We start from the raw sequence: 25,121 nt of genomic DNA, 5'->3' as shown, positions 1-25,121 counted from the left end.
TCAAGTTTTAAATACCTTGGTGTCCACATTACTGAAGACTTAACATGGACTGTTAACACTCAATATGTTCTGAAGAAGTCCAGACAACGACTCTACTTCCTTCGTCAGCTAAGGAAATTCAAAGTTTCTACATCCATCATGAAGGCCTTCTACACTTCAGCGGTTGAGAGTGTTCTAACTGGTAGCATCATCACCTGGTATGGGAACTCCACAGTTAGAGATCGTAGTACTCTGCAGAGAGTAGTGCGCTCAGCTGAATGTACTATAAGAACTCAACTCCCTGCTCTACAAGATATCTATTCCAGAAGAGTACTCCTAAGAGCCCAAAAGATTCTGAAGGACTCTTCTCATCCTAACAATGGATTATTCCTACCGCTGAAATCAAGAAGACGCCTATGTAGTCACAAAGCCAGAACTGAGAGACTCAGGAGAAGTTTTTATCCCCAGGCCATCCGAACTCTGAACTCACACTATACTGACTTTGCACTCATTCACTCCTCAGCACTCATGACCCCCCCCCCCACACACACACACCTACAATGACTTTTAGCACTTTACATCCCTCTCCCTATGCTACAGACCTTTTATTTATTTTCTTATTCATCACACGTCAAAAAAAAAAACACACACACACACACACATCTCTGACGTTCTCCAACTTTTGCACATCTCCATAGAACTTTTTATTTATTATTTTTGATTTCTCCTCCATCTATCTACCCATGTCCTTGATTTCCTAGCCTTTCTAGCCCCTTGAGCCGTGGATCTGCCCAAGATTTCTTCCTTGGTAAGGGAGTTTTTCCTTGCCCCTGTTGCTCTTGGGTGCTCCTTGTTGGTGCCCCCCTCCCCCAATCCCAATCCTCCCCCACCTTTCTTATGCAGCCCTTGCCACTTAATCTACTAAACCCCTCTTCTACTGCATCCCCCCCCCATAAATGCACAAATAGGCTGACACCAGACATAATTTCACTGCATTTCTTACATCCAGTAACTATATGCATGTGACAATAAACTTCCTTGTATCCTTATTTAGTGGAATTTTGACACTCTGGCAAAGAGCAATGATGCACGTTACTTTTACGCCAACATTCCGGGGAACCAGCTAAACTGCTGAAGACAGCGCTGCAACGTTGGAGGACAGTACACATAGGTCGTAATGTTATCCGATTGCGTCAAAGTCCGAAATCATTCAGAGTAAACATGGTCTAGTGTTATCCAATTGCGTGCAGTGAGATTTTTAAATGATTGCTTGTTGCCGCCCCTCGAGTTGGGCCATTACATTGCTCTTTGCCAGACCCTTAATATTTCTAGATTATCAGGGTCTGGATTTTCCAAGCTAGGCAGATGGTACAAAACAACGTGAATCAAATTAGTTTGAGCACATAAAAATGCTGATAACATAATGTTGCAGAATTGAACCTGCTGTTTAGCCCCAAAGAACGTGTCCACAAAACCATATACATGCACCAGACCCCAGAAGACCTTTCACAGGAGGCTGACAAGATATTAAAATGATCAACACCTCTGACTTGAGGTTGGTCTCAGGACCAAGGCATTAGCCTGTCTCTAAACTAACACATGCCGCCAAGTGTTCAAACACAACTCAACACAATTGAAGAGCACAGGTGCCATACAAATAAACAAATAAAATACTGTTTTGAAGAGCTAACTAGTCATCATAAATCACTGTATACAAATCCTGTTTCCTTAGCTGAAACTCTGAACTATTGCTTACTGTTTGGTGGTACAGTATATCAAAACATATTGCTTTCTTGACATAACATGCTTTCTGTTCTTCTGGTCCAGCCTGTTATCTGGGAGCTGTTTGCAGAACTACTGACTTTTTTACCCAAAGTGCATAATCTTGGTGTCACATAAAAAGCTAACCCTCTGGTGTTTCTTGTTTGTATCTAGATTGCATGTCAGTGACTGTCATACTGTCAACTACCCTTTTCCCTCTGGGCAGTCGTGGCCTACTGGTTAGGGCTTTTTTTTAACTGTACATTGAAAATAAAATGGTATATTCAACACTACCACACTGATGGTATCTTGACAAAAACATATCCCAGTTTAGACACCACAACAATGACCGGGCTTTCCACAAATCCCTCTGAATCCCCTGCTGCCCTCTGCTGTTGGATAGAGGAATTACATAAATGTATTCTGCAGTTTACAAGCCAGGCTGTTGAGACAGTGTGCCATCCACAGCATGCTTACCCCCTCCCCCACCTCCCCCCAACATTCTAAATCAATTGTATGCACCACATTGCTATGTAGCATAGTAATATTATCCATAATTTGAAAGCTTAGACATTTGGGGATCCATACATGACAACCTTTTTCATGTACAATCTGTATAGTGCTGTTAAATTTAATAAGACATGCCCCAACCCCCACCTCCACCTTTTGTGCTTCCCTACCTTCTAGCCATAGTGTATATCCTTGCAGGATATCAGTTCTTCAAATATCCACAAGAATCCATAGAAATAGAATATTCATGTTGTTTTATCCAATATTAGTTATGCAGATGTATAGTCCATCTTATACACACCCATTGAACCAACAACAGAAATGCAAAAAATAGACACTTTTGTGTTATTATTCCATATTTCGTGTAATCATTCTATATCAGAACCATTGACATACAATCCAAATACCAACAAAACCGTCAGAATGTTACAGTACCTTTCATTTGAAACCATGATTATGCTTCTATACCAAGGGGTTAATATACAGTAAGTATTTCATTGTCAGTATGGATTTTGGGTAATCAAAAGTCCAATTTTGCAAAATGCAAATCCCTTTACAAATAATTGTGTAAACCACTCATCTTTTCTTCTACATTGATCTACTTTTACACACAGCTTCACAAGACCTTGTGCTAGGGCTGAGTTGTGTTTCTCAAGTAGAGGGCTGAAATGGGTTAGATGTTTGTAACCCGGTAGAAAGAAAAAAACTATATTCTAGCCTCTGTACCTCTGCGACAGTACTTCACACACTCATTCAAAAGCCAAGATATGGCCCATCCCAGATGTAGTTAATGTTTAAAAGCAATAACACCATAAACATGAATCAGAGCTCAATTGGACTTTCCTCTGTGGTCATATGCTTCTTGTTCAGATCAGATCAGAGTTATATTTGATTCTGGTGCATACAATTTCCGTTAGAACAGTTCTTTAGGTTATGTACCTGTACTACACTGATTCTGGTGGTAAGAACCGTTGAGGACTGAAAGAACAGGACTAATCCAGAGACTCAGCACTCAGGATTCCAGCACTACTGAGAGAACAGGACTAATCCAGGGACTCAGCTCTCAGGATTCCAGCACTACTGAGAGAACAGGACTAATCCAGAGACTCAGCACTCAGGATTCCTGTTCTCTTGTCATGGAGTCACAGTGTGTGTGAAGCCTGTCTAACGAAGCAGTGTCCAGTCTGCAGATGAAACAGCCCATGTGTATGTGGTGTGTTTGAGACTCTAAGTAGCAGAGGAAACGTAACTTCACTCTCACAACTGAAGCACTAGACCGTGAGGTAAGACCTACTTTGTGATGAGCAGAGATTGTTTATTAAATAGGAATGGATCATTTACAAGGCATATCACCATATAAATGGCACATAAACTCTTAAAGCAACTTTTCCTCTGCTATTTGTTTATCCACCACCAGCTTTGCAAATAACAATGTCCACAGAGAAGGTATAAAGTTGCATGATTTTATGAAAGTATGATGTATTGCGACATCAGATGCAAGTCAAATTTGTAGTTATGTCTCAATCCCTCGAACTACAGATCTACCTGATCTGGCAAACTTACATATTATGTGATATGTTACAAGTTATAGCCAACGTAACAAGTTACTGTATAGCCAATAGAGGGCCGCAAAGCGAATGCAGAAGTGCCGTTCACCCTGTTACGAGTTGATAAACCACTGAAACGATTTTGAGAGAGTCCAGAATCCGCCCCACCAGGCTGCTCTTTTAGCGATGAACCGCCAGGTGATGCCCTTCTCTGAGAAGAACTCTCGTAGTTGTGGATCTTTGATTCGTTGCCAGAGCTCCTTCAGATCTTGATCTGCTCTTTTGAACGTCTTGGCATTATCTGAATAGATCACCTTACATAACCCTCTTCTGGAGATGAATCGTTTTAGGGCTAGTAAGAAGTGCTCCGTGGACATGTCTGAGACAAACTCTAAGTGGACTGCTCTGGTTACAGCACACGTGAACAGTGCTATGTACGCCTTTGTCATTGAGCTCTGGATCTTCACATAGAGTGGCCCAGCGAAATCCACGCCAGTAACTTCGAACGGTGGTGATTCTGTTATTCTGTCCCTTGGCAACGGTGCAACGGTCTGTTGTCCAGGCTTTGCTTTGAATTTCCTGCAAAGTACACATCCAGACACAACCTTCTTCACTACCTGCCGTGCTTTAAGAATCCAATATTTCTCTCTGGTCTGCACTAAAGTGTCTTGTACACCTGCATGGCATATTTGCTCATGTTGATTCTGCACCACCATCTCTGTGTATTTGTGTTTGCTGGGCTGCAGAACGATCATTGAATCTGTCCACAGTCTGAGTTGTGTCTTGTCTAGCTGCAGCACTTTCATGAGTGTGTTCCCCAACCTGGCTGCTATCACAGCACCCATCAGCTCCAGGCGTGGCAGGGTCATTCTTTTAAGAGGCGCCACTCTGAACTTGGATGCGACCAGGCTTATGGTCACTTCTCCTTCCCTTGTTTCTCCTTCGATGTAAGCGACTGCACTGTAAGCTTTCTCGCTCGAATCACAGAATACATGCAACTTTAGCTCTGGGATGTTCTGCTGTGCGCTATGCGTTTTGTACCATCGTGGGATTGACACCTCGTGCAGTTGAGGGAGCTCCGAACACCACTGTTGCCACTTCTTTGTCAGATCGGATGGCAGCTCCTCGTGCACTTGATCCTGATTGTAAATGGTGTCAAAAATCCTAATGGGTCAAAGATTCGGGCAGAAGACTGCAGAACACTGCGTTTTGTGTTTTCTCTCTCCTTCAGGATATTTAGCAGCCCTCTGAGGTCGAACACGAAGTCATCAGTGGCCGGTCTCCACACCAAGCCCAGCACTTTCAGAATGGACCCATGTGGTTCTAGTTGAGCAGCGCGATGCATCGAGCTCTCCTGCCATTTTTCCTTGAGCTCAGAAGAGTTTGTCATCCATTTACATAGCTCCATGCCTGCTTCAGACATTATGTTCTTGGCCTTTTTTGCCACTGTATAGGCCTCTGTCACCTCACTTGAACTTGAAATGAAGTCATCGACATACAGTGAGCTACTGATGATTTCTACCACCTTTGGGTGTTCTGATTCGTACTGTCTCAGATGCTTCCTAATGGTAGCTGCGAGTAGGAATGGGCTTGACGAAGCTCCAAACACCACCCTCGTCATTCTGAGCATGCGCAGCTTCATCTCCTTCTCCTGTGTGGGTGGACCTGTGAACCACAGGAATCTCACGGCGTCCCGATCTCTTTCTGTGAGTGAAATCTGCAGAAATGCTTTCTTGATGTCTGCCATATAAGCAACTTCATGCAGTCTAAACTTGATCAAGACACTCATCAGATCTGGATTCAGATTGGGACCGGTTAAGAGACAGTCGTTCAGTGAGGGACTTCCATCTTCGTGAGATGAAGCATCAAATACGACACGCAGTTTTGTTGTCGCCTTGTCTTCCCTCAGTACAGCATGATGGGGTAAGTAGTATGTCTGACTGTCTTGCAGTGATGCTCCTTTGGCACATCCTCAGCCATTCCTTGCTTTAAGTAGTCTTCCACGACTTCATTGTATCTGCTGTACAGTGTGACATCTTTGCTTAGTTTCTTTTTCAAACTCTCCAGTCTCCTTTTAGCTATGCGGTAGTTGTCTTGAAGTGGAGGATGATCTTGTCGCCATGGCAACTCCACTTGGTAACGCCCGTCCTTGAGAATGGAGGTTTCTTCAAACCGCTGCAATGCTTCCAGATCCTCTGGGCTCTCAGGCTTCTCACTTATGATGCCCAGGGACTCGAGCTCCCAGAACGCATGCAGTTGTTTGTCCATCTGTGCATCGTTGCTGAGCAGTATGTTCATGCATGTTGACTCAGTCATGCTGGACACTGCCATTGGGCCTTGCACTGCCCATCCAAATGTGCTCTCTAGTGCCACTAGGCTCTTGGTCAGTCTTTCAACTCGGCCTGACACTATCTGCCAGTAATAATCGGAGCCAATTAGCACAGAAAGTTCAGGTCTGTGATCTCCATCACAGTCAGCTAATTGAAGACCCCTTCTTTTCATCTCTTTATGTATGTGTTCACCTGAAACCTTCATCAGTGCTGTGCACACTTGTGGGGTCACAACAGCTTCTATTTTAATTTACTGCTGCTTATCCCATACATTCTCCAAGCTGAGCTTCACTATGTTGCGACTCACCGTCGTTGGAGTAGAGGAGCCGAATGTGTGAAGTGTAATCGTTCCTTGTCTGGTAACAGGTAGCTGTAGTTCCTTCACTACATTCTCATGCACGAAACTCCCCTGACTGCCTCCATCTAGCAAGCAGCGGACCATCTTCCTGCTTGTGGGCCCTATGGCCCATGCCTTGGCGGTTTGTAGCAACACTGTGTTCTCTGCTTGGGGAATTACTGAGGTTATGAGTGTGTCTGTGTTGGTCGACACATCAGGTGGGGGTGCCAGAATTTTCTCACAAACGGCTGCATGATGCCTGCCACCACATGTGGCACATGACACGCCCTTCGTCTTGCAGAACTTGGCAATGTGTTTAGACCCTAGACACACAAAGCACCTGCCTAGTTTCTTCAGCTTTTCTTTGCGTGCTGGCACATCATGGTCTGGACATTTCTCTGATTTGTGTTCAGCACCATCACAGAACAAGCAATTGTTTACTTTCTGTTCAGTAACGTGTAGCGCAGCTGCAGATGTCATGTTTGGTTTCTTTACTTTCATGTCAATAGCTGAGTATGATTTGCTGCTTAGTTTGTTCGTGAACTGATTTTCTCTATGATTAAATGACTTCATCATTTGTACAGTTCTCTCTCGTGTCTGAACCTCCGTCTGAAGGAATTTAAGCACATTTGCCACTTTCCACTCATCATTGTCACCTCTTTGACGGCTGTATTCAAGAGCCATGTCATCTGGCATTATCTGGAGCAATATTGGGCATAACATTCCACCATAGGTGTCTGATACCACTCCTAATGATTCTAAGCTTCTGGTTTGAACTTCACATTCATCATACAACTGTCTTAAGGCAGTGACGTCAGAGGATTTCTTTACAGGAGTGAGATTCAGTAGCTTTGACATGTGAGCATTTACAATGAGATCTTTCCTTCCAAATCTTTTTTGGAGTAAATCGATTGCAGCATCATAATTACTGTCTGACAGTGTGAGCCCTGCTACTGACTTTGCAGCTGTTCCAGTAAGATAAGTTTTCAGGTAGGTAAACTTTTCTTTCTTGCAGAGTGCACTGTTGTTATGAATAGCAGTCTCATACTGGCTCCAAAATTCCTGCCATGTGCTTACATCTCCGTTGAATTTGTCAATTTGTAACTTTGGCAGTCTCATTGTCTGTTTGTTTGCATTACTAGCATCACTTTGACGAGTGGGAGAGGGATTACTTACACGCTCGCTGATCACTCGGTGAGCACGCGTCTTTACCTCAATGAGGCGGTCTCTGTAATCTTCTGCGAGTTCGGTCTCCGCCTCCACATCTTCCAGTGGAGTGTGTTCCTCCACTGTCTTGTCAAGCTCGCGCAAGCTTTCCTCCTTTACAGACAATACTGCTAATATGTCCCGCACACGGTTGACATCCCTCTGTTCAGCTTCCTTTCGCAATTCAATGTCGATTTGGTTTATCAGTCGCGTAGCGGAGCTCCGAATCGTCCGGCGTTTCTTTCTCGCCCTTTCTCCAAGCTCCACTGCGAGTGGTCTCTCTTCAGTATTGTCGTCAGACATCTCGTTCTACATTTGGTTTCGGCACCAAAATGTTCTAACTAATCTTGCTGGCGACTAAAATAATGAAGTGAGACGTCATTCCGTTTCAAACGTTTAATAACTTGAAAAACTTAACATATTTACAGCGAGTGGTTGGCTTGAACAGCCTGGCCTTGGCCTGTTGCCTGCATCCTTAACAAAACCTTAAACATGGCTGCCGCACGACCTTAAGAATCACAGCGTGTATCACGTAACACGCACAATGTCCCATGGGTAATGAAGTCCATTTCAAGTCCGTTTCCTATGTATATTCCCAAATTAACTGACCTACAGTCTCTTTTAATCTAATCATATATCTGACACATGAACTGTTAATCTTAACACTAACTTATGAATTTACTAACTTATTAATGTTGCTTTTAACTGTTCTTTTAACTCATCTGTTCTAAATTAATTCTCTTTCTAGGAAATAAATTCTCAACAATTACACACAGGCCTGTGCCACAAAGGAAAAAGTATCCTCTCCGTCCCCTAAACCATACCGTTTCTGAAAGCATATTACCTCAGGATATCATGAAATAAGTTAAGACATGTCCCACACTGCCCATCACTTTGCTACCAATGTACTGTGTAACATACTGGCTCACGTACGTACATTGACGAGGAGACCAAACGCAGATTTGAAATAATAATAAATGAATTTATTAAATAAAGAAGTTAACAGAGACTAAGGTTTAGGGAATAAATATAAAAAGTGTAGTGCAACTCAGTCAGTCTCGGGGGAAACAGTAAAGAAACCAAATCAAAGCCAATCTGGGAGGAGGAGTGAAGTGTCCCTCCCAATCAGGCACACCTGGGCAGACTGAGCAGGCCTTCAGTATCGCTCCCAATCAGGCACACCTGGGCAACAGATAGGGAAACATGCACCCTGGCACGACAGTGGGAGGAGTTAATAAGGCTCATAAACACCCAGAGCGGCATGCCGTAACAACTGTATATTGCACTGGGTATTATCAATAAGGATGTGCAGTGCAGCCATTACCTTTGGGCCTGTGACCACAGGAGGGTGAGCTGTCCCAACTTATGTTTTAGAATTTGTTTTCCAACATAATATACTGTACATGGGCTTTAAAATAAATAAAGCAAGAGTGGGGTGGGACATGTTAAAATGTTTTTAGTTTGAATCCTGAGGGTATAAGCTTTCAGATAATATACGGTTTATGAGGTCTTATCTGTTCCACCTATGCTGCTGGGCTACATGTTGTCAGCCAAACCCCATTTTTTCCAACAGCCAATTAATTATTATGGGTTGCACAGTAATGAGAAGGTGGGACATACCTCATGTCATATCACATCACATCCTGAGGGTGTAAGCTTTCAGGAAATATATGATTTCTATGGTAGAATCAGTTTGCTCTTCATTATTTAGAGACCAACATGTACTGGTTATAGGGGGGAGTAGAGAGAGACAAACCAAAGTCCTTTTAGGCAAGTCCCTTGTTATAGTACAGACAGGGAGACCCAATAGCAGTTCCTTTCAGTGCTTTTATTATTTCGCACGTGGACGACAAAAATCCAACAAAGGGAAAAAGCTCAGAAGTCAACAGAAAAAAAACAAACTCAAAAGACTGCATAAGCAAATGTCCACAGCAGTAAAGGCAGTTCAAAGGGCCAAAAACAGAGAACTTCACAAAAATTCCAAAAGGCAAAACGAGGAGCTTGGCAGTAACTTACTGAACAGGACTTGGACAGACAATCTGACACAGAGCACAGAGTAAGTAGGGGAAGCGAGCAAACAGTTAGGCCAGACCCATCAGGGGCAGGTGGCAAACAATTACACACTCATGGGGGGAAAAAACAAAAGCACATGGGAGAAGCAGTACACAAAGGGGCCACAAGAGGGCAGGCATAAAAGTAAACAAAGGAAGACAGCTAATGACAGATAGTGACATCCCTCCACTCGGCGGCCATATAGCAACGCTTTTTGGGCACTCATCGGGCATCCTATTCAGCAGAAATGCACGTGCACAAGGCTACACGACAACAATCTTGCTCACGCAGCGAGTTCACAACACATGATTGGCAAGATGTCTTCACAACACATCATATGATTGGCTCAATGTATTTACATCACACCACATGATTGGCTCAATGTATTCACATGTCGGCGTTTTTTGTAGACAACGGCATGCATTTCTATGGAGGATTTTTTGAGTGATGTGTCTCCTCATTAGAAAGTCTCTGGACAAACAGAGAGAGAGAGAGAGAGAAGTGGCATTGATGATGGTGATGGTGATCATGATGATGATGGTGATGATGGTGACGGTGATGACTGGCTACTGGAGACTGATAATGATGTTGGAGAACATGACACAGTGATATTCATTCATATTTTCATTACAGGCAAAATGGCAACTGGGGGCACAGACAACGGTAAGCAATAGCTTGTGGTTTGGCTGTGTGTGTGTGTGTATGTGTGTGTGTGTGTGTGTGTACGTGCGCGTGCATGTGTGTGTGTGTGTACCTGTCTGTGTGTTTCTTTCTGTCCGTCTGTCCACTATAGTGGTGCTTCTTGTGTAAGAGTTCTTGTGTAAGAGTACCAGTCCAAAATGTAAGTGCTAACAAGACGCTATAAAGACTGCAAAGGGCACAGAGGGCCACAGAGGGCCACTTGCGAACGCCGCGTTATGAGCGCCATGGCCAAACCGCAGAAAGCAAACAAGTGCTATTTATCATACTGTAGCTCATTGGGTAATCAGCGCCTTTCTCCACCCCCTATCACAATTTGCAAACGTTCACAACTGAACTCATACTTCAATCACAAGTGCATTTGAATGAAGTTAACTGATGACAACATTAAAAAGAATCAAACGTTTAGTGGTCATGAAATAATAAAAACGATATCAACAAGCAAAATGAAAATGAAGACTAAAGGGCAGCCTTGTGCACGTATAGGCTGTGACAGATGTAATAGTCACATTTAGCAAGTTGGATGGAAACACGCTATATGACAGAATTTATAGTCACATCTAGCAAGTAGGAAAGTGAAAGTAAGCAGAGGTGTCAAAGTATAAAGTAGAAACAGTACAGGTGATTTCACTAATGAGCTGATCCACCTGGCTTAAAAGTTGAGCTAATTAGAATCAGCTAATTAAGTGAATGGTTGGAACAAAAGTGTAATCCAGATTTGTACACCTCTGAATATAACTCAAGTAAATGTAGGATGCCTTTAACCTCTTTACGACCTTTCCATTGGCGTGCTAGCAGACAGCCTTTTTGGGAGGTGGGGTGGGGTGGGGTGGGGTGGGGCAGGCTTGGTGCAGTAGAATGTTGTTATTATCTTGTCCTTCCTTTTCGTCGGCCCCCTTAAAGGTACCGTTTTTCTGTGCTCCTTGTTTTTTACACTGTAAATCCTGGAGAGCAATACTGATATCTAGTATTTTTTTACTTCCTGTCTAATAATTGTCCGTTAAACAACAATGTGAAAAGCAAAAAAAATGAACACCGCTCTGTTTCCCCCTGCAGGTTTTAAACTGGTCATCTCCGGTCGTCCTGTGAAGTGTAATGAGGGTGATGATGTCACACTGCCCTGTCACCTCTCTCCTGAAACCAGTGTTGTTGCCATGGAGATCAGGTGGTTTAGGTGGACAGACGTTGTTTACCTGTATAAGAATGGTGATGTGATAGAGGGGAGGGGCTACGAGGGCAGAGTGAGTGTGGACCCCCAGGGGCTGCAGAGAGGAGATGTGTCTCTCAGACTGAAGGGCTGCACATGGGGACATGATAAAGGAGTGTACACATGCCAGGTCATCTGTGAAGGACAGCAGGAGGAGACAAGAGTCGGGTTGGAGATCAGACGTAAGTCTTCTGTTTCACTGCTGTAAAGAGTTCAGTGCTGCCATTCATGTCACTAAACCTGATTACACTCACTGCATACTGAACACCACACACACACACACACACACATGCAGTGCAGTGTAGTGTACTAAACCTGATTACACTCACTGCATACTGAACACCTTCACTCCAGGGAGAGCACATGTTATATTGTAGTCAAGTTCAAGTACAAGTAGTTTTATTGTCATGTACTTATAAAATTAATTATAAGTAATGAAATTCTTAAGCTCAAGAGCCAGTTCAACTTAAAAGAGTACAATTAAAAGCAGTAATTAAGAAGGTGTATTTTGTGTGTGTATGTGTGTGTGTGTGTGGGTCTCCTGTAGTCCACAATCAACTCCTTGGCTTTGCTGACGTTGAGCAGCAGGTTGTTGTCCTGGCACCAGGATGTCAGGGTTGCCACCTCTGCTCTGTAAGCAGACTCATCATCACTCGTGATACAGCCGAGTCCACTGTTGACTCCAAGGCAGTGCTGCCTAGAGGGCACTAGGGTTAGCCAAGGGTCTGGGTCAGGGTCAGGGTCTTGGTCAGGGTCTGGGTCTGGGTTAAGATTAAGTGCCTTGAAGTAGACAGTGGCAGCGTTGCCTTGAAGTCGACGGTGTGACCATCAAGCCACACAAACACACACACACACACACAGTTGCAACATGATGAAAGCATGAACAAACACAAACACACACACACACCCCACACACACTCACACACACACACACACACACACTATATCATTGGCATTCTTACTGTATGTCATGTGATGTAATGCCTGTGTCCATTGGGCCGCATTAATGATCTCATCTCTGCTTCTGCTGTCTTTAGGGCCTAAAAGAGGTAAGTACCAGAGAGGACTGTTTGGGTTTCTTTAGGAGGGAGGGGGGTCATCATGGTCATCAGGCCTGGTAAGATGATGTGTTACATACACAGTCTGCAGTGTCACACATAAATCATGACACACACACACACAAATACATACTGTATTATGAGTATTCTCACTGTATGTCCTCATGTAATGTGATGTGTGTGTCCATTGGGCCTCATTAATGATCTCATCTCTGCTTCTGGTTTCTTTAGATTGGCATGGTAAGTACCAGAGAGGAGTTGGAGTGTTTGGGTTTCTTTAGGAGGGAGGGTGGTCATCAGACCTGGTAAGATGATGTGTTACTGACAGTTTGCATTGGATGGAGTCACACACATACACTGACACACACTCGTACACACATTAGGGTGACCAGACAGTGTCATATGTTTGTAATGACCGACAGTTGAGTTTATAACTACAACATCTTTTTGGCATAAAGCTACAACAACACAATCATTGTGTTTTTTAAATGACCGACAGTTACGTTTATAACTAAAACATCTTTTTGGCATAATGTAGGCCTATTAGTGTTGCAAGTGTTATGGAAACGCCTGACTAACACACACTGTTACAGTATAAGCAGTCATTGTGTTTGTTTTTCATAATGACATTTGAGTTCATGATTTTAATGATTTATGTTAGTATTACTTGGTTTACCTAATGGCAGACATTTCAATATCTGAAGAAAAATTAAATTTGGTGTAGAGTTCTGAAATTCATGTAGCCTATCTTATACGGTCCCGTCCCAAATTTCACCCATCATCTGGTCACCCTAACACATATGTACATATTGGATAAGGAGGGGTTCTCCATATTGTCATGTCATGTCTGTTGGTGTGAATTCATATCATGTTAGTGTGTTTCTATTGGACCTCATTAATGATCTCATCTCTGCTTCTGGTTTCTTTAGATCCATTTGGTAAGTACCAGAGAGGAGTTTGAGTGTTTGGGTTTCTTTAGGAGGGAGGGGGTCATCATGGTCATCAGGCCTGGTAAGATGATGTGTTACTGACAGTCTGCAGTGGACTCACACATTCATCATGATACAAAACACATACAGTGCATACGGAAACTGATAAACTGGCAGACAAACACACACACACACACACACAAACATATCTATTTTTCATGCACATACTGAAATTCCCTTTCCAGCTGAAGATACATGAACCACACCTCCACAGTGTGCAGACACACGTGCACACAATCTCTCTCTCTCTCTCTCACACACACACACACACATAGACAGACAGACACACGTTACAAAAATGACATGTTTCATTTACAATTTAAACAAACATAGAGTTTACATATAATTTTGACTACATTATTTGATAATATAAACACACACACACACACACACCTGATTAAATTCTAGTGTGCTTTAGAAGTGCAAAGTAGCCTAGCTTCAGCCCCTTAACAGTGTCCCTGCACACACACACACACACACACACACAATATGCTATGCACAATACTCTGTGTGTGTTCCAGATGTGCTCATGTCTGTTACTGATCTCATCTCTATCTCACACACACACATGTACGCACACACCCACCTACACACTGGATATGGACACTTATGGTCCTGTCTGTTGGTGTAAGGGCCCGGACACACCAACCCGATTATCGGCCGTTGGACGTCGTCGGACAGTCGGGCGAGGTCGGTGACTCGAGTCGGTTCGGTGTGTCCCGTGCTGTCGTCAGTCGGCGTCAGTGTTCATTTTGGCTGATTTGACATGTCTTATCGGCCAAAAGCAGTCAGCCTCAATGACCAGTCTGATTGGTGGAGTGCTAGACCTCTTGACTAGCTAGCCCATTATCTCAGATTTGTAGGTCTATGACCATTAGCGAAGTAAGTTACAGTATGAACCCATTTTGATAAACTATCCTAACATATTTTTGCTAGAACTAGTGGACTACCACACAGTTGCTTGAACATATGTTATTTCAGGTTAGTTTGCAACAATATACAAGTTTAACCAAAGTCCTTATTTGCTACCCAGCTAGCGAACATTCCCATTCACTTTTCCTGTAACACTTTACTTGACGTGTGAGTTCATAACACATTCATTACAGCTGTCATAAACTGCACATAAAGCATTCATGACTGTTTCATGAGACATGACTCAAAATTCATACCAAACCTTTCATGAATGTGGAAGACAGAACGACGACAACTTGTCAAAATAAAAGTCCAACAATCGCAAAGCAGCATTGCCGTTCTTCTCTCCAGCCTTTGTAAATATTTCATGAATATCTTATGGAGTCTACATCGAATGTCACTTTACTATACAAGTTGGGAGTATTCGTAATCACTGAGTTTAACACTGGGAGGTAAACTAGCCTACATTTAGCTGACCCGTATTTGTGTATCCAGTAGCAAAAGATGAGAAATCATCTGCAAAGGTTACATCATAAAACAAATACATTTTTATGAAACAAAAATGATTTGCTTGACCATGTTCTGTCTTTTTGGCACTGGAGTAGCCCACTGACTCAGATGGGACGTGATCAGGTAAGAGGTTTGGAACAAAAACGGCAATGCCGCTTTGCGATTGTTGGACTTTTATTTTGACAAGTTGTTTGGTCTGTCTTCCACATTCATGAAAGGTTTGGTATGAATGTTGAGTCATCTCTCATGAAACAGTCATGAATGCCTTATGTGCAGTTTATGACAGGTGCTATGAATGTGTTATGAACTCACCCGTCAAGTAAAGTGTTACCACTTTTCCTTTACTGCTAATGTTAGCTAGCTCAGTTAACGGGCAAAAATAAATTATTTATTCCGTGTCCGAAAGAGTGTTTCATTGGCATCACACACAAGCAATGACAATAAAATAGTACACATTATATATTTACATTTATATGTTCTTATTGCTTAATTAGAGAAGTCCGAAACTAGTGCCATTTCAGTCCATTGGCTGCTGTGTATTACGTCTCGCGCACACACAGAACGTACGCTTGGCGTCTGCGTCACTTCATAACTTCGGTCACGTCGGTGTGTTCCGCGGCGCTTTTTTGACCGACTCGGGGAGATGGGAGCCGACTGATCAGTCCGACAGCTTTTCTGCCGACGGTCAGCCATCAGGTTTGTGTGTCACAGCCCTAATGTGTAAAAGAATGTCATGCTAGTGTTAATGTGTTTCTATTGGGCCTCATTCACACTCTCATCTCTGCTTGTGGTTTCTTTAGAGAAGGACCGTATGGAGCGTACATGTAAGTACCAGGCCGGAGTTTGTGTTTGACACACACACACACACACACTAAAAGATGGATTTTAAGAATAGATTTCTTCGTTAGAATGGTTAATATATATGCTCATAACTTTGTGTGTGTTTGTAAGAATGGTTGATATATGCTCATAACTCTGTGTTTGTGATCATCTCTTTTAACCATATTTTCTACTCTGGTATTACAGTGCGGAGGGAGATAACTGTTGACGAATTGGAGAAAATTAATGAATCTGTCCGGTCTGTGGGTGAGTGGAACAGATGAGATAATAAAAAAAAAGATTGCTGAGTGAGATAGTGGAGAGGATATGATTGGTGCATCTTAGCCCTTTGAGTGAGGAGTACATATGCTTGGTGGAGTTCTGCTGAGTCATGAGCAACAAATAGAGACGATTGAGATCTGCCATGCGGACTGTAGATGATTGGTTGAGATCTACTATGGGGGGGATTGAAAACTGCATAAGTATAAGTATACTCTTTTGATCCCATGAGGGAAATTTGTTCTCTGCATTTATCCCAATCCGTGAATTAGTGAAACACACTCAGCACACAGTGAACACACCAGTGAGGTGAAGCACACACTAATCCCGGCGCAGTGAGCTGCCTGCAACAACAGCGGCGCTCGGGGAGCAGTGAGGGGTTGGGTGCCTTACATACAATTATTTGGGGCAGCCATGCCTACTGGTCGGGGTTCGAACCGGCAACCCTCCGGTTACAAGTCGACGTTCAATAGACCTCTGAAGTTTGCCTACAAAAAAGAACCAAAGCTGCCATCTTTGCCCATGTAAGAAGATCCGGGTGTTAATTGAAGCTAACTACCTATGGCAAGTTGCATTGCAAGTTAGCTCTGGGGTAGCAAAAATCTAGAAGAAGATCACAGGAGCCCCTCAAAGGCAGAGGGCAAAAGTGTGTGTTGAACAAAACGTCTACATTTCACACTTACTTTAGAGTTTAATGTGATAATTCAAAAAACCCATGTTATTTTCCCATATAGTAAAAAATTGCATGATACCAGGGGCCTCATTTATAAAGGCTACTACGCACATAAAAGTTGCATGAACGAGGCTGAAATGTGCATACACACCTTTCCCCGCCAGAGTCGGGATTTATTAAAAAAATCTATCCAGGAAAAGATGCACATTTCTACGCATCCTTTCGACCATCCGTTAATTTTATGCAAAGTTTTTCAGGCATGTAAATCAGCAACATCTAATGGGGAAATCACAAAATTAAGTTCAAAGGGCATAAAAAAAGATCAACACTTCAACATTTCATTACGTTACTTCCTTTGTGATCACTCTCATTCATTCATATCGCAGGCTATGAGGTTTGTAGCCAAGGCTGCAGCCAAATAAGTCTACACTAATCTGCAAACGTTTTCAGTAAATTCATTTAGTAAGATGTTGATATTGATGTTACTTAATCGTATTAATATAGCCTAAATCAATCTACCAATATACTAGGCTATTTGTGGTGACTACTAGCCTTAATAGAGTTCATGTTTACATTGTAACTTCATGCGAAATTCATTCAAATTAATGCAAATTATTTCATGTTGACTTCTGCTGACATTGACGCCCACGGATGTGTAAGGAGATAATGCTTTCGTGAACAAAATATAGGCCTATAATAAAAAGCCATAAAACCTTTTCCCTAAGTCTCCTAGAACATGTATTCTATTAAAACGCACACCGTTGAACATCGCTACACTCACCTTACGTCTTTTCTCTCATTTGGGACACAGATTACTAGACTGCAAGGTATTCTGAGACAACCAGAAACCCAGCTGATATAAAATAATGCCCTACGCATTATTAGCCATTTGATTATTTGTTTCAGTACAAATATTAATACTACGCACCTTATGGTGCACTGTATATGATGATCCCAAACACATGGCAAAACATATGATACAGTTATTAACTTATTTTAATACAGAACTATGTCAGTCGGTAGGCCTACTTATTTCACATAGGTACACTTGCCAAATGTCATACTTATATCGCTGTCTGCCAACTTTGACTTCCTTCTCCAGATTGATGTGATGTCGCCATCATTTCAACGCCAATAAAATGATCGGTGTAACTGTTAGAATATTCATGAATATTCATGAAATTTGTTTTGCATTGATTTGTTATGGGATATTGTGGGATGACAATGGTGGGAGGAGCATGGCGCTCGTGCACACACGCACAATTCAACGCAGGTGGGTATTTATAAGCAGCCACCTGCGTAAAGTTGTGTGCCGCACAGTTTTAGAAATCAGAATAACTTTGTGCGTATGTAGATTCTGAGTTTTGGGCGTACGCAATGTCTCAGGGAGGAATCTATGCATAGTTTTATAAATGAGGCCCCATATCTCAAAGATGGCAACTTCTTTGTAGGCGAACTTCAGAGGTCTATTCATATTCACATATCGACATAAGAGTGACATGACACTCTAACTATCCTAATCCTAACCTCTAACCCTAATCCTATAACCCCAACCCTAACCCTAACTCTAAACCTAACCCTAACCCCAATCCTAGCCCTAACTTGTTATGACAAAAATGTTGACACTGTCAAGTAAACTGTCAAGTAAAGTGTAACCAATTTTTCTAGGGGTGCCAATAATTGTGAGCAACGTGTTTTCGTTAAAAAACATATTTATTTCTTTATGAGATTTTCCTTTTTCTCAGAATAATTTTTCTTCCCTTCAAGGTTAGATTTTTCCTCATTGTTTTCATTGTGAGAGCACAATGAATCATCAAAAGATTATTTTTTAGTCAACTAAAACTGTTTTTAGTCAACTGTTTTTAGTCAACTTTACCCAAGGTGCCAATAATATATATATAGTGTGTGTCTTATCAAAATAAACACGTCAATACTACTGAAAATATTACACAAATGTTACATCATGTTTCTACCAGCTCCCCCTGCATGGTGGAAGGCAACTGAAGAGCTAATGAAGAGAAACAGACAATTGGAGAAGAGCAAGAAGCCAATAGAGGAGAAACAACTAGAAGAGGGCAAGAATACACTTCAGGAGGAAGATGAACAGCTGGAAGATGAAGACCTGACAACTCAACTGCAGGAAGAAGAGAGGGAGCTGGAGGAGAGAGATAAACAGCTGGAGGAGAGAGATAAACAGCTGGAGGAGAGAGATAAACAGCTGGAGGAGAGAAATAAACAGCTGGAGGAGAGAGATAAACAGCTGGAGGAGATAAATAAACAGCTGGAGGAGAGAGATAAACAGCTGGAGGAGAGAGATAAACAACTGGAGGAGAGAGATAAACAGCTGGAGGAGAGAGATAAACATCTGGAGGAAAGCGACACACAGCTGGAGCTGAAGGAAATATATGGAGATGGTGAGTACTAGATAAGACAACTATTCCTGTGTGCTACCATGTCTAGTGACCAAGATGTCAACACAATATGAAAAGTATGAAATGGTCCCATTATCACTACAAAAATGTATGTACTTAAATGTACCTTAAATTACCCCTGAACACATGCCAAAACCACTTCAATAATATTAAGTGGTCCTTCCTTTGTAAAACAGGCCCTTAATTTGAGCTTAAAACGACACTTCAAAGTGTGAGTGTGAACCCCCTTAATCTTACATTTAAGGTGCCAAGCCAGGGGTACCCTTCATTAGTTGTGATTAAGGGGTAATTAAGGACAATATAAGTATATCCTAATTTTATTTCAAGGTGTTAATTCAAGCATTATTTTCAAAGTGATTGTATGCACATCCCAGGTGCATACAATCCAGGTGCAGGACAAAAAAGGCTTATCAAGGAAAAGAAGAGTAGTTGTCCGCACACTGCAATCTCCTAGAATAACAAAATGTATTGAGTTAAAAACATAACGACTCATGCCCGATGAAGACCCTGGTGGGTCGAAACGGTGCGTTATGTTTTTAACTCAATAAATTTAGTTATTCTGGGAGATTGCAGTGTGCGGACAACTTCTTTTAGTTAATTCAGAGATTCCCTGATTAAGGGGGGAAATCAAAAAAGTAAGGGGTAACTTTAGTAGCCTTTTCTCCTCAATCAACCTTAATCTATGCACAATTCTACTTAAAACATATTTAATTATAGAATGTTTTTAGGTAAGTAAGGCATGTAGAAGGGGTGAAATTAAGGGGTTTTGTTACGTAAAGTAGTGTATCCAGTTTGTGAATCTAGATAGCTGTACTGCTGTAGTTCAACAGCTTACTCTGTCTGTGTTTCTGTGTTGGGCTCCCAGATCCAGATCTTCCTCGCATCAGGAGAAGATGGAGTGCCCAGGAGCCTCTAGACTGTAAGTCATCAGTGGTCTCTGCTCTACTTTCTCATATGTTTTTCCTCGAGTCACTTTTCCTCAATTCAGTTGTTATTGTTCACATTGCTATATTAAAACATGAAATGAAAATTATTATCTAGAAATAAATAGGAATTTACAACTGTTTTTGCCATTCCTCATGACGTTGACATAAAACTGGTATATAATAAGATTGGTCTAGTCAACTGACTGACTGACTGTGAATTTCATTTGACTGACAACTTGACAGTGAAGAACTCAAATATTCAAGTTAAATCATCAAATGCCAACTACCAACTAATCTAAGGATTAAGTAAGGATAACTTAAGTAGGCACAACTAGCACAAATTAAAAATTGTCAATAAGGCACACTTAGGTTGGTACAACTACATTACATTACATTTTTCCCAGAATGCAACAGCCCCAGTCAACATATTGTTAGATATCACATATTGTTAGATATCACATATAGGGCCCGATCAGGACATTCTAAAACACATGATCACTGGCGAAAACAAATTTTGTAGTGGAGGATATGCTGCCATTATCTACGGAGTCAGACTCATTCATTCAGTTGCTAAAATACCGGTCAGAAGCAAATGACAGACTTACATGTAGGTTAAAGTTCGCTGGCTGTGGTTGTCATGATGTTATATCTGAGTTTGATGGAACTGTGGTGTAATGTTATGATCAGTTTTTCCAATTACCTTGAAAAAGTAATCTGATTACTCCTCTAAAAAGTAACTTAGTTACTTTACTGATTACTTGATTAGAAGAGTAACTACAAATTACTTTATTAGTCACTTTTCAGCAGCTGCCGACAACACCCCCGTCGCCTCAACATAAAAATGACAACCGATTTTGCCAATACTCACTTTATTGGAAGTGCATTTTAACAGTAATCTCAACAATGTATAGCAGACATCCCAACCTGAAAAAAGTAATTTCAGGGTATCTCTATTCTACTTAGATACTGAAATTCGGTTTTTTGTTCAATAATGTCTAGTCAGTACACCAAATAAGGAAGGCCTATAGATAGAAATTGTGATACTAAAATATGTAGATTTTGTAGTTTTGGGCTTTTCATGTAGCCTTGGCAACTACCCAGATAGCAAAATCAGATTGGTAGATAGTGGACCGCCGGTGGCGTTCCACTTGTGGTCCGCCGTTGGACCACCATCTCTTTAAATTGAACTTGTTGACTCTTATGAGACAAGGGTACACTTTTGTAGAAAGATGTGAAAATGCAATCCCACCTACACTGAAAACTGATTGGTTGATTTAGCAAAACAGGCCAGGGTGCTTTCTGTCTTGGATGTGCTTCAGGCACACACGCACCACCCCTCACTCTCTCCCTCTCCATCGTGTGCGCGCTAAACTCATATGCACACAATTTGAAGTCTCGGTCTGGCTTGCTCGCTCTCAATATGCGGGAGACTCCCAGAACTTCAGGAGACTTGGGGTGTCTAGCTAGACAGCACTTTGTCGCCAGCACAGAGTGTACAACGTACCTTAATGTTGTCATGTTTAGCGGACACAAACTCAAAATAGTGACTGTATAGCTAAAATGCGCATCTCTCTCCTCCCTCCATTGTTGTTTACGTTTGTGTTGCTGCGTGGTTTTACACGTGAGTTGTCCTCATGCTGAAAACTTGAGCATACATGACATTAATACCAGAGACAAGAAGAAAGCAAAGAATATATCTTGTTACTAAGGAAAATGACAAAAATAGTAACGGACAGTGACTTGAATCTGTAGTAGAAGTAACTTTAATCTGATTACTGGTTTGGAAATAGTAGCGCATTAGATTACTGGTTACCGAAAAAAGTGGTCAAAAAAGAGTAATGCGTTACTGGCATCACTGGTTATGATCACACTGTCTGCGATGACTTAACTGTGACTATATGATGTAACTATGTGATGGCTTACTGTGATGTGTTTACAGTTAGAAGAGATAGTCCTGGCCCAGCCCTTCCAGTGTCTGCTGCTGTGTCTGAGCTGAGGCTGGTGCTGCTGGGAGGGAGCACATCTGGGAAGAGGGCAGCAGGAGACATCATCCTGGGCACAGACACATCCACAGAGACCCAGCACAGTGAGAAGAGACAGGAGGAGGTGGCTGGGAGGCGGGTGACCGTGGTGGACACTCCTGACTGGTTCTGCAGTGGACTCTCTGAGAAGGACATGAGAGAGGACGTGGGGCGTTGTGTCCGTCTGTCCGCCCCAGGACCTCACGCCTTCCTCCTGGTGATGCCAATGAAGCCATCTGAAGGGGAGGAGAAGAGGATGCGGAAGAAAATGGAGGACATTTTTTGGGAGGGCTGTTGGGGACACACACTGATCCTCTTCACCCATACTGGGAGACTGAGCGAGAAGAGAGTGGAGGAGTTGCTCCAGACAGGGAGCCAGGAGCTCCGACAGCTGGTAGAGAAATGTGAGAACAGGTATCACCTACTCAACATAAAGGACAGGCCTGATGACACTGAGATCACACAGCTGCTAGAGAAGATAGACAAGATGGTGTCCGGAAACAGAAAGAAATTCTACAGTAGTGAGACCTACGAGGACGCAGAGAGACAGCGCACAGCCATAGAGAGAAGGATAGAGAAGGAATGGAGGGTACTGATGGAGAGAAAGGAGAAAGAGATGAAGAGTGAACATAAGAAGGAAATGGAAAGATCTTTAAACAAGATGAAGGGAGAAATACAAGAAAAAGAGTTAAAGATCAGTGAACTAGAGGGAAGAATAACAGAGCTGGAGAAAGAACTGAGGAAGGAAAAGGAGGAGAAGAGGAAAGAGCTGGAGAGGCAGCTGGAGGAGGAGAGGGAGAAAATGAGAATGGCAGAGATGGAGAAAGAGAGACTAAAAGATGAGTTTGAGAGACAGAAGAGTGAGATAGAGAAGAAACACAGAGAGGAGATGGAGGAGATGACAGAGAGGTATGAGAGAGAAGCCAGGGATGAAGCACAGAGAATCCTCATGAAGGTCATTCTGCCTGAAGTACAGGAAGAATTTAACAGTTTAAAAAAGGACTTCATCAGGCAGAAGGGCAGAGAAATTGAAAATCTACGTCAGGATATCAGAGTGAAAGAGAAGATTATTAATGATCTGAAACAGAGTAGAGGTGTTGGAGAGAAAAGTACAGAGCTAGAGAAGCTCCTGCTAGAACAACGAGAGCTGGAGAGAGAGAACGGGAGGATGGAGGACATGCTGTATGAGAAAGACAGAGAGATCGAGAGGATGAGACTGAAACTGAAGGAATCAGGCATCAGCACAACATGATTTCAAATGAAACATTAAAGGAGAAGTTCTGTGTGATGTTGACCTAAAGTGTGTTGAAACATGATACCGAGTGTGAACTTTTGTCTCATAGCTCATCTCCAAAAATAATTCTGTGGAAATGCATGGATTCCAGTTGCTTCCAGTAGCAGCAACTGGAATCCATGCATTTCTACGGAATTATTTTTTGGATCTGATCCCTTATCATACCTTTACATTCGTACTCGTCGCTCGACTTATTGTGACTAAATTCAAGATGGCGGCAAACGGTAAACATGTATTCTATCACACTGCTACAACCAAAAAGTCTGATTTACGCATGTAGGTGTTTATTTCATTATATTGTGTCTACTCGCGCCTGTATATTTCTCCTAAATTCAGCAAAAGTTAGCATTCTAACCTTGCATGCACTCCCGCGAACGTGATCCAAAACATATCATGTGTAGTACCATTGGAAAGCTTTCCTGTATCACGCTATGTGATCCATATATGGACACTTCCTTTGTATCAGCAACCAATCACAAAAGTTCAAAAGCAAGTCTAGGCTGAGAACAGAATCTCATTGGCTGTCTTTCAAGGCTGTTTTCTCAAAATGAGTTTCCTCTCCCACTCTGAGCACAAAAACTCCACTTCAGAAGTACTTACATACACCAAACTTTCTAGACATATGCCTAACTACCAGTATATTTAGAGGATTTTTACAGAGGGGTTTGTTGATATATTATTCCTAGCCTGACTTACATGACATTTTATGCCTAAAAACATGGCAAAACTCGATTTTTTAATGCTATTGACAGCATATTCTGATGTACAGGATAACAAAAGTAGATATCCATAAATCCTTCTGTAATTTTTCCCCCATCTAATATCTGAACACAATTAAAACATACCTGGCTGAAGCCAATGCTCAGCTTTTGTGTTTTAAAATGTATGCAAATTAGCACATATTTAACTAGATAATGCCTAATTTGCATATCTAAAAATTAAATTACAGAAAACTTGTAATCCATTTTTTTCTCATATTAATGTAAGTAATCAACTGGGGAAGTTTCATAGTGCTTCTTAGTGCATAGTGCGTCATCTGCTTGTTAAAAATGTTACCCTATTCACCTGTAGTGTCACCTTAAACCGAATGTTATATATTTTGACAAACTTTCACCAATTACATGTATTCAAACATGAAATGATTAAGTTTAACTATCTGTTTTTAAGCTTTCAGCATTATGTAAAATTCTATTAATAAAGTATATATATATATATATATATATATATATATATATATATATTATATATATATATATATATATATATTATTATTATTATCCATTCCATTGTGTTTGTCAACTCTGTTAATTCCATCAAGAATGCGTACATATTATTGCACTTAATATAGAAAAAAGATAATAGAAAATAGAAAATCCTTGTTACAGTACTCTGTCAAAGTGTGCGTGAGCGTATTGCTCCCACACTAAAACAAAAGGCTCAGTATTATGTGAATTATGTTAAGTTTCTTTTTCACGTTTTAACAAGCTATGTATCAAGTTAATACATGAAATTATCCCGTTATAACATGAAAATACCATGTTATTTCAAGATATGATATTTTCACGTTTTTACAAGATATT

General features: G+C 41.7%; 1 protein-coding gene across 1 annotated transcript; it reads left to right on the top strand.

The window, feature by feature from the left end:
* The first annotated feature begins 3,110 nt into the window (after window positions 1–3,110).
* Window positions 3,111–23,499, top strand: LOC121697491 (trichohyalin-like). Its single transcript, XM_042079033.1, has 13 exons — window positions 3,111–3,533; window positions 10,356–10,385; window positions 11,478–11,810; window positions 12,666–12,677; window positions 12,918–12,926; window positions 13,616–13,624; window positions 15,898–15,921; window positions 16,124–16,183; window positions 18,845–19,065; window positions 19,234–19,282; window positions 20,166–20,219; window positions 22,166–23,027; window positions 23,130–23,499. The coding sequence occupies exons 2-13, from the start codon at window positions 10,361–10,363 to the stop codon at window positions 23,497–23,499; spliced, it is 2,028 nt and encodes a 675-aa protein (XP_041934967.1). The 5' UTR covers window positions 3,111–3,533; window positions 10,356–10,360.
* Window positions 23,500–25,121: the final 1,622 nt, after the last annotated feature.

This window comes from Alosa sapidissima, chromosome 2 (genome assembly GCF_018492685.1).
Source record: "Alosa sapidissima isolate fAloSap1 chromosome 2, fAloSap1.pri, whole genome shotgun sequence".
In the NCBI taxonomy this organism is placed as follows: Eukaryota; Metazoa; Chordata; class Actinopteri; order Clupeiformes; family Clupeidae; genus Alosa; species Alosa sapidissima.
This window is presented reverse-complemented; position numbering and strand designations above follow the sequence as displayed.